Source organism: Lucilia cuprina, chromosome 2 (assembly GCF_022045245.1).
Source record: "Lucilia cuprina isolate Lc7/37 chromosome 2, ASM2204524v1, whole genome shotgun sequence".
In the NCBI taxonomy this organism is placed as follows: domain Eukaryota; kingdom Metazoa; phylum Arthropoda; class Insecta; order Diptera; family Calliphoridae; genus Lucilia; species Lucilia cuprina.
Window position 1 is genome coordinate 68,369,028 of NC_060950.1, and position 13,034 is coordinate 68,382,061.

Here is a 13,034-nt window from a genome sequence, read left to right on the forward strand (position 1 = left end):
TTAAAGGGAAATTTTTCGAACTAGGGGATATTTTACAAAATTTGTTTTATTTCCTTTATTTACTCTATTTTAAACAAAATTAACCAAAAATTATGAATTTCTATGCAAAAACAAAAATTTCCCTTAGAGGGAAATTTTTCAAACAAAGGAAATTTTACAAAATCAGTTTTATTTCGTTTATTTATTTTATTTTAAACAAAACTAATCCAAATTTAGGAATTTCTATGCAAAAACAAAAATTTCCCTTAAAGGGAAATTTTTCGAACAAGGGGAAATTTTACAAACTATGTTTTAATTCGTTTTTTTTTCTTCATTTTTAACCAAACTAACCCAAAATTAGGAATTTCTATACAGAAACAAAAATTTCCCTTAAAAGGACTTAAAAGCTTTAAACAAAATTTCTAAAAGTTAATAACAAAATGCAATTTATGTTTGTTTTTATTTATTTTTATTAATAAATTTTTAAAATTAATCTAAGGTGTTTTTAAACTTGTCTTTTTGCACAAATAAAAATTATTATTTTTTATTAAATTCTTGACTACTAACAACATAAGAAAGAAGGTAAACAACTTAAAATTTAAATAAATTAAACTATATACAACATAGTTTGTATTTTTTTTCCAATTAGCAAACATTTTAATTAATTTAATATAAACAAAAAATACTACACTGGCCCCTACATTTAACAAGAAAATAAGAAAAAGTGTAAATAAAAGGGAAGAAAAAAATTTAGCTAAAATCCTAAGGCACTATAAGAAAAACAAAAATTGTTTGCAAAAAAAAAATTACAAAAAAAGTAAAGAAAAAAGTGTTTGGAAAAAAAAATAGTAACAAATTCTAAACTAAATTAAGAATTATATTTATCATCACTAGTTAAAACATTATAGGCACAGCCTAAAGCCCAAGAGATTTCATGGCCATCGATTTTTTTGTACAACTGCAAAAGAAAATAACAAAAAAAAAAAAAAAACATTTAATGTAAATTACAACAAAATTTCAATTAATAAAACCTACCTTAATCTTTTTGCCCTCGCCCAAACCGAAACCTTCATGTAAAAGCACCGATATATAGGTGAGATCAAAGCACATAAAAGGTTGTTCATCATTGGGTATAGCACACACCTCTTGAGCTTTTTTACGAAAAGCTTCCACTGTGATTTCGCCTCCTGCAAATGGATCGATAAGACCCGATTCTGTGGCTCTTTCAAAATAATAACTAAATGCTGCTATGGTATGCTGTTTCAAGGTGAATGGTTTTGGTTTAACCAAAGGCATTACTTTACTCTTAATCAAATCCAAACAGCTATCAAAATCTACTATGGGATTTTCTTGTGTAGACTTGGCATGATCCTTGCCCGAAATTTTATAAGCCACATTACTATAAGTCCAGGTTCTGTTCGCTATAATGGGATTAACACAAACCGATTCTAAATTGGTTTCTTCGTTGCTATAACCTTTGGTGAAAACAGCATGTCTAGCCGCCATTAAACCCAATCCCAAATAGGAGTGGGTAAATACATTGATTTTCTTATTTAAAGTATTGACCTCATGCATATATTTGTCATATACCGGCACCTGTTCGGGATCGGTAGGTGAAAAGGTCACCTGTGTACTGCCACCACCCAAATCTAAGGCTGCTGCCTGATTGGTTTTCGATAGACGTCCTAAAAGGAAATTTACTGTGAACCAGGAGAAAATACCCTCATCAGTGCCATCCATAATTTCCACTGCATCCATTTCTACACTAAATTCGGACTTTGTAAAGAGATTTCTTACGGCATTTAAAATATTCTCAGCTTTGCTGTGTGGCAGCAAACGCAAACCAGCTGTTGCTTTCAACACCAATGGAGTGGAAGACCATTTGTCTTTGGGTATAAAGGCGCGGGCTTCGTCTAGCAATAGTTTTATGGAATGAGCACCCTTTTCGGGGGCATCAGCAAAGGAGGAGAGACCAGGTTTGCGTTCTTTGAAAAGTTCATCGGACAGCACCAATTTATTGTCTAAAAGGAAAAAAATATTCATCAAATTAAAACTGTTTTAGAAAAAGTTTGTGTTAAGAATTAGACTATAGAATAGACTTTAAACTAGGTTATGGTCTAGACTATAGACTGGACGATAGGCTAGATTAGACAATAAGATAGACTATAAACTACACAATAGACTAGATAATAGACTTCACTATAGACTACAATATAGTCTACTGTCTACACTAGACTATTGACTAGACTATAAACTAGACTATAAATTAGACTATAGACTAGACTATAGACTAGACTATAGACTAGACTATAGACTAGACTATAGACTAGACTATAGACTAGACTATAGACTAGACTATAGACTAGACTATAGACTAGACTATAGACTAGACTATAGACTAGACTATAGACTAGACTATAGACTAGACTATAGACTAGACTATAGACTAGACTATAGACAAGACTATAGACTAGACTATAGACTAGACTATAAACTAGACTATAGACTAGGCTATAGTCAAGAGTATAATGTAGGCTAATGACAAGACTAGAATTTAAACTAGACTATAGGCTTATCTATAGACTGGACTAGTCTTTAGAACATACTACACACTATACTCTGGAGTACATTATAGACTTCTGCACCAACTAGACTATAGAAATCTATTGTCAACTTGTTCCCCACTTTGCACTTACCTATAAAACTACGATCAAATTTATAAGCCAAAACACGACTTCCCGTTGAGCCAGCATCTATAATCACAGCATATTGATTTTTATTATAACCCAATTTGGACGCTAGTTGCACTAAAAATGGACTAGTAGTGTCAATATATAAACCTGCAGATAAAATACAAACTATATTATTAAAAATATATGTATATAATTAAAAAAAATTCTCACACTTACCAAAACCGACTAATAACAAAACTACCGATATAATCAAGCATAAAAATGATATTTTCAGTCCCTTGGGCAATCCGCCGCCACCGGAAGTGGATGGTTTGCGTCTAGTATTTGTAGTAACATTCGATTTATCATCACTAGTGCTTAACTAAAAATTGTAAAAAAAAGATAGTATAAACAAAAAACAAATATTTTTTATCGAAAATATTGAAGTGTTTGTGTGGCAAAATGTTTCTTGTCTACAACACCCACCAGAACGTAGTCAAATTTCATATTTAAACCTAGTTATTCAATTATAAAATAAACACTGCACTCGAGACGTTGTCGAAATGTTAAATATTTAATATTGTGATAAAAACATTTTATTTTCTGAAATTGTTCTTAACTTTTTCGTTTAATTAGTTAAAGTGCTTTTTTTTTCTTCTTCGAGTTTCTGCTGTGTTCTTGTATTTGTTTTGTTTTTATTATCGAACTTTGCTGTTGGCAGCAGCAGGCTGAAAGTGTGAACGTATTATGTCAAAGTTAAATTTTTTTCTGTTTTTTTGTTGTAGTTTAAACTTTTTTTAGATATGGCATTTTTGTTTCATTTACCAATGTGTTTCTCTTGTTAAGAGGAAATAGAAAAAGAGAACAGAATGTAATTTTAAGATGAAGAGAAGCTGTGTTAAACAAAGTTAGGTAAAACGTTATGTAAATTAGAGATGCCAGACTGTAGTAATACAAAAAATGTTAAAAAAACGCTTGTTCAAAGATTATAAAATAAAAACAAGTATGAATGTATAGTCGGGCGTAGCCGATCATATGATACCCTACACCAGTCGGTATATATGTTAAAAATGGGGATTATTTAAAAAAAAGCATTTGGTTTGTTTTATACTTTATTTCGGAATATTTTTACTTTTTTTTGCAAAAAAAGAGATTTTTTTAAGAGGGCCCAAAGGGGAGTAGGGCAAAATATGGCCCTATCTTTAAAAATGTTGGTAGGGGGAGTTAAGTCTTTTTCAATATTATTTATGTAGAATTTAAAAGTGTTATTAGTGTTTGTAAGTGAATTTTGACCTTTAAGTCATTTTCTGAAGGGGATAGGGGGATAGGGTCAAATGAAGCCCGATCATTACAAAAATCGGTAGTCTCATTTAAAGTTCTATAAAACTAAGTTTTGTTGACTTTTGTTAACATAATATATCATTTAAGTTAATTATAAGCCAAAAGGCCCTATTTGGGGGGTACGGTTGTATGGGGGCTAGTCGAAATAATGGACCGATTTTAACCATTTTCAATAGGCCAAAGCCAGCCAGCCATACGGACGGACGGACATAGCTTAATCGATTCAGAAAATGATTCTAAGCCGATTGGTATACTTTAAGGTGGGTATAGGACGAATATTTTTGTATGTTACAAACATCAGCACAAACCCAATATACCCTCCCCACAAAGGTGGTGTAGGGTATAAATAGATATTAAATTATTAATATTCTAGTATCCGGTCCTGATTACTGTCTATAGCAGACATACGCGAAGAGCCACCATAAGAGCTCTCTGGATTTTCTTCATTCACACTTACGTACGTCATTTTTTTAATTTTGAAGTTTTTTTATTGAGATACACATAGAGAAATCTCTGATGTTAAATATGAAGATGAGTTCCTATTTGCCAAATGCTATTTTTATACCCTTCACTTTCGTGAGAAGGGTATATATATATAAAGTATATATATAAAGTATATATATTCTGGATCCTTATAGATAGCGGAGTCGATTAAGACATGTCCGTCTGTCTGTCTGTTGAAATCAGTTTTTAGAGGTCCCCAGATATCGGCGAGATCCGAATCTTCAATAATTCAGTTAGACATGCTTTCGAGAAGATCGCTATTTAAAATCAGCAAAATCGGTCTATAAATAACGGAGATATGAGCAAAAATCCGAGACACCCTCTCAAAATTTCATCAAAAAAGCCACATTATTTTCATGCTTTGTTAAAAAAGCAACAAAAACACTGTGAATTGGATAAAGATGTACATGTACGTATGGATATGTATTTGGTTTTATTCAGCTGTGTATTTTTTTGTATGTTTGGATGGTGTTCTGTTCTCACGAAGGTAAGTGGGTATAACAAGAACAAGGAGATAAAGCAGTAATATGTTGGTAGTACAGCTGATATTTGTTTGAGGGTGGTAATACAGTTTGACGGTGGTATTACAGTACAACGGTTAATATTTCTTTCTGCTATAGTTTATATTTGTTTGTGTGTATGTTATGTGTGACATGTGTGCAGAGATACAAAAGAAATAAAAACTGTGAAGGCTATATAAGATACGGCACAGCCGAATATAGAAATATTACTTGTTTAATCTGGGAATATCCCTTAAACCATTGATTGTTTAGATCAGTGCCAATAATTTTTTTTTATTTTTATTTTTTTTTTTTTTTTTGTTATATCATCATAACCCTTCCATATAAAAATTAATTCCTAACAGTGATGTAGATAAAAATATAAAATTATTTGATAAGAATTATCAAGTAAAAAAAAAATGATGAAACCTACTGTATATGTGTATGAAAATTTCAATATTGTTTTACAAAAAAATTTGATAAAAATTTACGTGCCGATTTTTAGCATGTGCTACAAAAGTAATAATAAAAGTGTTGATGATTCTAATATTACTTTAATCAATTTTAAACTAAATAATTGGGTTATTTTTTTTATTATTTACTTAGTACAACTAAAAAAAATGCTCACTCATTGTTTGCTATCAAATTGTGTAGAATTGTGTGAATTGTTTTAAAATTTACATTTTTGTTAAATAATCAAGATGTGTTTATTTTCTTATTCATATATATATATATATATATATATATATATTAAAGCTATTATTTATTCATTTAAAATATTATATATGAAGATTAATCTGCTTTAAAGATAAAATTATATATATTTTTTTTGCTACTTTATGTGACTTTTATAATGGTGTTATTAAGCGGCTAAACTATTTTGAAATTCTTATCATGAAAAGTAATCTTAAATAGAAAAATATTCAACATTCACTAGACAATTTTGCATTATTTGAAAATGTTTTCAAAATTTATTTGTTTTCAATAGCAGAATAAAGTTTTTTTCAATTCTGTTAAAGAAAACCCAAATTTTTTACTTTTTGTAAGTTTATTTTCAATGAAAAGTTTTCAACTATTTGGCTAATTTACAATTTAGCTCATTTTATATATTTATTGAAAACAAAAAAAAAAAAAACAAAATAGTTTTTAAAATAAACAAATAAAAAAAACACATGTATTTTTTCAATATAAACTAAAATCAATAAAAAAAACTATTTAAATAGAGATAAATGCTGATATCATTTTAAAGAAAATTAAAAAAATAAATTGGCAAATTAAAACAAATTGCAAAAATTTTATTTTATTAAACGTATTCACAAATACCTCGTGAATAAGCATGATCTTAATTTAATTTTACTTTTTTTATTATACTCAAGTAATTTATTATTGCATCCCCTTAAAGAGCAAAGTGACTGGGAGACATTATTTTTGTGTTAAGACGCTGTTGGCGAAAATTTGTTAATATAAGTTTATTAAAAAGTTTGTTAATTTTTTTCTATTATTCTATTGTCTATTAACCAAAAAAAATGAGTTAGGTCAGTTTTATTAAAAGATATTGCATTTAAAACTATTTTAGCTAAATTAATTTATTTAATTTTATTTTATAAACATGTGCAATCAGGTGGAAATTTTTGGGTTATTTTTATTTCCCTATATAGTATTTAATAGAAATTTATTGAATTTTTGTTTTGAAAGATTTTCAAAAAATTTATCAAACTGTCAATTATAATGTTTTTTAACAAAAAACATTTTAATCTATTTAAATTGCATTAGAAGTAAATTAGTATCATTAAAATTTTAATATTTTATCTGTTCGAAATAAAAATTATTCTTTAAACATTTTATAGATACTTATAAATTTAATAGTTTTAAAACTAGTTATTATTTTTTTTTTTGTATTTCACTAGTGTTAAACAAAATATAATCAATATTTCTAACATGATGAAATAGAATTTACTAAAATTGTTTATTCATTATAATTGCTATTGATATTAAATATTTTTAGTTTAAAATATTTACGTTATAATTAGACAATAATGGCCTTAGGTGCTATTTGTTTTAAAAATAATCTAAACTGCAACGAAGTACTTCCAAAGAAATTACACTTCTCATCATTTTAAAAGTAGCATTAACTTCTATGGAAGTGATTTTCAATAACTTCTAAGTAAGCGATAATAATTATATTTTTCAAATCTGATGATATTTATATGGTTTAAACATTTTTATTATTGGGATTTTCTAATAAATTTTCTTTATTTCTATTAAGTAATAAATTTTTTAACTTATATAAGTTCCTCCCTATAATACTACAATTTTACTTCCAAAAAAAAACAGCATACAAATTACAGAATTTAACTTTTTTGATAGTGATTTTTAATAATTTCTAAATAAGCGAAAATAAATATATTTTTCAAATCTGATGATCAGGACAAGGTTTGTATGCAAATGCATGTTTGTAGTCCGTAACTTAAAATAACTTTTAACTAGTTTTCTTTTCGAATCAAAGAATTTGCTACAAAATGGTATCGGTTTGTTGTTGCATATTTTGTTATATAAATGCATAAATTGCATATTTTATTTTGAAATTGCATATATTTGCATATTTCCAACATTTTTATTGCATATTTTTTAAATTTTTTCAAAACAAAATATTTTGTTTTCTTTGTATTTCATATTTTTAAGACAAATTTGGTATTTACATATTTAGATTTTTTTAAAATTAATATCAACAAGAACAGTATTATTTAATTTTTAAAAAATACAATACTGCGAAAGGTATATTTGTCCTTAAAGTAATGGTTCAGTATTTTTTTTGATTTTGAGCGTAATTTTGAGTACACATCTACAGTAAATGGTTATTTCCAAAGAAAAATAAGTTATTTTTTAGAATTTGATGTAATTACATGCTAAAAAGGATAATATCCTGCGATATCCTTCGTAAACACTTTTTCCATTTTTCATCAAAAATGATCAATATGTACGTCAAAATAAAGTGTGTGGTGAAGCATATACATAAAAAATCCAGCGGTTTAGTTTTGTGCGTGAAAGTGTTAAAAACATTACCAAACGATAAAATTCGGAATAAATATAATTTATACAAAAATACATTCATTCACCTAATTTTATTCATTATACTACAATTTTTCTTCCAAAAAAAAGAACATACAAATTAATTCTTTAGAATGACTTCAAAAGCCCAGGATTTGAAGTCAAATACAAAGGGACACACCCATTTCTAACCATTTCTAAGTTAGTTTACTGTTAAACCTATTTTTGTCAAAAACGTATTTGTCTAGACCACTTTTCCTTATAAAATTCATTTCAGCGATTTTTTTACTATTAAACAGTTGACATCATTATTTTTGTCTTTTGTTTTGCTTACAGTTTTTCTCACTCTGGCTTGAGTTTAACTAGTGAACTTTGTTGATGTTTCTGTTAGATAAATTTATAAAGCAAGTATAGATTAAGTGTATGTAATCTTTGCTATTAAAATAACTACATAACATACAGTATTTATTTGTTTGTTACTTAGTAGGGTATTAAAACTTCGAACTAGCCTTACAAATAAAATTTCTTTTTCCCTAGTTTTTTTTCGTTTTATGACCTGTTGTAACTTGATAATAATTATAATGATCATTATGATTAAAAATATGCAAAAGCAAATTAAATCATTTAATATAAATTTTACACATTTTAAACCCATTTTTATTTTGTTCTACTCACCTTACGTTTGCGTACATCTGTCTTCGTCATGTTTTTTTTTTTATTAAAATTATTTAAATTTCGTTAATATATCTTTAGATTTACAATTTAATGACTATTACTCAGCAAAAATATTTTGAACTTTTAATGCAAACACAAATTACGTTTTTATATATTAAACATGCGAGTTTCATTTACAATTTATTTTCTTAAAGTTTTTTACTAAATACACAAAAAAAAACCGGCTTTTTATTAAAAATTAAAATAATGAACAAAAAAAATATACTACGTCAGCGTTTGAACATTTGTATTCTATTTAGTAATTTCTCATCACACACTTTACAAAGCCGCTAGAATTAAATAGAATTTTATTGAACAAAAAACCTGACCAAAACATCAACCTCAACGAGGGAAAACTACAGGGAAACTAAACAACAAGTAGAAATGAAATTTAACATTTCATTTCTTTCGTATATGTAGAATATAATGAACATTTTGGTAGCTAAAAAGGGGTTAATACAGTGTACACTTAATAAGGTAGCCTCGTCGCTACAACAAATACAACAATACAAAAACAACAGGCGATTTGTTATTGTAGAATAATCCCATCTGTCAAAAAAAACTGTGTGTGTAGAATGAAAAAGCAACAAATAAACACAATAAAAATATGAGTTTTTAGCAATTATTTAAATTTTTAACTATTAATATTAATATATTATATAAATTAAACGTTGAATGTCTGAAAATCATAACTATATCTATTGGGAAGACCAATTTTCCGAATTAAACGTGTTTTTTGTGAAAAGTGATTGGTCGTGTTAAAAATAGTTGAAACTGATTTGGAACGTATGCCGGAGCTAAAGATTTTCTTTTTTTATCAAGAGAGAAGGATAACAAAGACATTTAATCACGATTGACCTAGAAAACTCCTTTAAAACCATAATTTTCTTCACTTTTTAAAATTTTTACACCTTTTGCGATTTTTTTTCTATGTAAACAAACAGGAATTTTGACAGATATGATTGTAAAAGCTGATGATCAGCTGTGCGGACGAGGCTACCTTATTAAGTGTACACTGGGTTAATACATGCAAAGAGCTAGAATAGGTAAGAGAAATGCAAAAGGTTATCTATTTTATATTAATAAAAGAGCATTCAACTTTGTTGTTATTTAAATGAATATATAATTATTAATTAAATAAAAGAATATAGTATGTTAATGCTGAGTGTTTTATTAATTATTTTGTACAAATATTAAACAATTTTAAATACTTTAAAAATGTAAAACGAAAACCCTGTAACAAAGAGTATGGTTAATAAGAGAGATTTTGCGATTGTCAAATATTGCAAAAAAAAAAAACAAACTGAAACAATTGGAATGTAAACAAAACAAATACGGTAAACAGGGTTGAGTTTTAAATGGTGTTGCCAGATATAATGATTTGACATGTACTTTACAGATTTTAAATCCAATTAGATATAAAAGATACTAGAAAAAAGGTTTTTCTCTAGACAAATGTTAGTATAAATATTTTACTGTTAGAAACACATTTTATTGGAGAAAAAATTATTATAACATTTTTATATTCATATTTTCGTCGACTGATTTGTTGTTGTAAAAAGTTGAAAAGTCGGAAAAAGTTCAAAAAAAAGTTCGAAAAACGTCGGATATAGTAGAAAATAGTCGAAAAGTTGGAAAAAGTCGAAAAATGTCGGAAAAAGTAGAAAAGTTCGAAAAAATTGAAAAAACTAAAAAATCAAATTAAGTCAAAACTAGTCAGAAAGTCGGAAAAAGTCGAATGAAGTAAAAAATAGTCAAAAATTCGGTAAAAGTCGTAAAAAGTCGAAAATTCGAAAAACGTCGGAAAAAGTCGAAAATCGTCGAAAAAGGTCGAAAATTCGAAAAACATCGGAAAAAGATGAAAAGTAAGCTATTTATAAAATACAAAAAGTCGAAAACTCGACTTTTAGTTAAATGAAAAAAAAGTCAAAAAGCCGAAAAATCTACGTTTCATTAAATGCAAAATGTCAAAAAGTCGACTTTTAACTAAATGCAAAAATTCGAAAATTCTACTTTTTGTTTCAACTATAAAACACTAAACACTAACTATTGTGCAGCATTTATTTGGGCGATTATTATTTCAAATTAAAATTGGTTCACACTAACCGTTACATGTATTTTGATTTGAAAAATCTACTATTCATTAAATGCAAAATGTCAAAAAGTCGACTTTTAACTAAATGCAAAAAGTCGAAAATTCGACTTTTCGTTTCAACTATAGAATACTCCCATTGTGCAGCAGTAATAAAAAAATACAACCATGTCAAATTAAGCATAATGTTGCCCATAAGCTAAACTTTGGGCGATTATTATTTCAAATTAAAATTGGTTCACATTAACCGTTACATGTATTTTGATTTGAAAAATCTACTATTCATTAAATGCAAATGTCAAAATGTCGACTTTTAACTAAATGCAGTCGTAAATTCGACTTTTCGTTTCAACTATAAAACACTAACACTCCCACTGTGCAGCAGTAGTAAAAAAATACAACCATGTCAAATTAAGCATAGTGTTGCCTATAAGCTAAACTTTGGGCGATTATTATTTCAAATTAAAATTGGTTCATATTAACCGTTATATAAATTTTAATTTGAAAATAAAATCCTAAACCAAAAAAAATAAACAAAGATTTGTTTTACTAACACAATTTAAAATAAATAAGAAATACAATTATTTACGCTTATTGCAATATATTATTGTATTTATTAAAAATATATACTATAAAATTTTAAGTGCATGGACCAATAAATAAATGGACTTTAAACAATAATATACAATTATTTACTACAGCAACAAATACTGAGTGACAGTCTAACAATTAAAACCACATGCACACAATTAAGTGTATTGTATCGTCCAGTTGATTACGTTTAGTAGGTTTATTTGTATTTATACGAGTACCAGATTTCATTCACTTCCATTAGCCAGCCTTACTCTGATTTCTAAATGAAGACTTTCATTTATTGTTGTTGTTGTTGTTTTCAGTTAATCGTATGTACAACCCGTATGTTTGTTAGTTTGTAGAAATGATAACAAAAAAGTCACGCCACTTTTTTTCTTTATGCATTCGTAGGAAATTGATTTTTTTTTACTTTATTTCGCTAGAGAGCAAGATGTCGTCGATTCAAGTTACTACGCGCGCCACTTAGCACATAAAAAAATAACATTCTAGGAGATAGATACTAGCGGCGGTGGTGCTGCTGGCGTTTAAATTTCTTTTGGGAATAGCAAAAATTACGTAGATATGAATGAGATTATATAGAACGGAGTAACGGGTCACGGAAATATAACTTTTTTGAATACATATTATACTTTGATATGAACTCATTGTTTATGTTCAAAATTTTTTGAAATTGTTATTGTTTGTGTTTTATAGGGGGAATTTGTTTGAGAGTTTTGTTTGCCGTTTTTTATCTTAAACATTCGGCATCACTGTGTGATAAACTGGTTGTTATAAAAAGAGAGAAACAAAATAGAACATAAAAAACAGCAACAACTCTGGATAAAGAAAATATACAGTGATGACGGATATGTACGCTTTTTAGTACAGTTCACAGTAAAATTTTTGTGTAACACTTTTTTCTATATAAAAAAATGCATAAAAGTTTTCTCTATTGAAAAAAAAAAAAACATTTTTATTCGACATTATTGTATATACATTTTTTTTTGTACAAAAATATTTTGAAACCCATTTTCTCTATTAAATTGTATGAAATTCTTCAATTTTTAGTTAAAAGGTACTTTTTGTAAACAAAAATAAAATTCCAACTTTCCAACTCTGACATTTAGTGTGTTTAACTAAATACGTCAAATTATTGACTTGAAATAAAAAAGAAAACCAAAAGAGAGAAAATAAGACAGAGACAGCGTTGTCAACTTAGTGCTTTTAGCACAGTTTAAGTGCTTTAAAAAGTTTCGAGTAAGTGACGTCCTTTTTTGGCTTTTTCAAAAACTTTGTTGGCACTAAATTTTATATCAAAACCTTAATTTAAATTTATCTTTAGGATATTATGAATTGTTTATAAATCATACCTCTTTTATTAATTCAGAACAAATTAAATACAAAAATTTTCTTAAAAAATTGGAATATATATTTCTTAACTTCGATTTGAAAGAAAGAAAAAACATAAATTTTCATGTTGTTTCTATTTTTATTTAAAATTCGTTTCTATTTTTATTTGTTTAAATAAAAATAAAACGCAAAAATTTAATCGATTTGAAATTTTCAAAAAATTTTAAAAAATCATACGATTTTCAATTTTCCCATTCGTAT

General features: G+C 27.1%; 1 protein-coding gene across 2 annotated transcripts; it reads right to left on the reverse strand.

Moving 5' to 3' along the window:
* Nucleotides 1–817: 817 nt before the first annotated feature.
* LOC111682722 (ectonucleoside triphosphate diphosphohydrolase 5) lies at nt 818–9,118 on the reverse strand. Of its 2 annotated transcripts, none has more exons than XM_046956461.1 (5): nt 8,720–9,118; nt 2,889–3,033; nt 2,676–2,819; nt 1,015–2,000; nt 818–937 (listed from the first exon to the last, which is right to left on the reverse strand). In XM_046956461.1, the coding sequence occupies exons 1-5, from the start codon at nt 8,747–8,749 to the stop codon at nt 848–850; spliced, it is 1,395 nt and encodes a 464-aa protein (XP_046812417.1). In that variant the 5' UTR covers nt 8,750–9,118; the 3' UTR covers nt 818–847. The 2 variants fall into 2 exon arrangements, with proteins under 2 accessions (XP_046812417.1, XP_046812418.1); XM_046956462.1 differs by lacking the exon at nt 8,720–9,118 and adding an exon at nt 3,138–3,417.
* Nucleotides 9,119–13,034: the final 3,916 nt, after the last annotated feature.

What these genes read in the sequence shown, in the direction of transcription:
- LOC111682722 (XM_046956461.1), bottom strand. Translation starts at nt 8,749, where the DNA reads ATGACGAAGACAGATGTACGCAAACGTAAG. An exon ending in TTTGTTATTAGTCGGTTTTG is followed by an intron (nt 2,820 to 2,888) that starts GTAAGTGTGAGA and finishes TTTTATCTGCAG; the next exon opens with GTTTATATATTGACACTACT. An exon ending in GCGAGGGCAAAAAGATTAAG is followed by an intron (nt 938 to 1,014) that starts GTAGGTTTTATT and finishes TTTCTTTTGCAG; the next exon opens with TTGTACAAAAAAATCGATGG.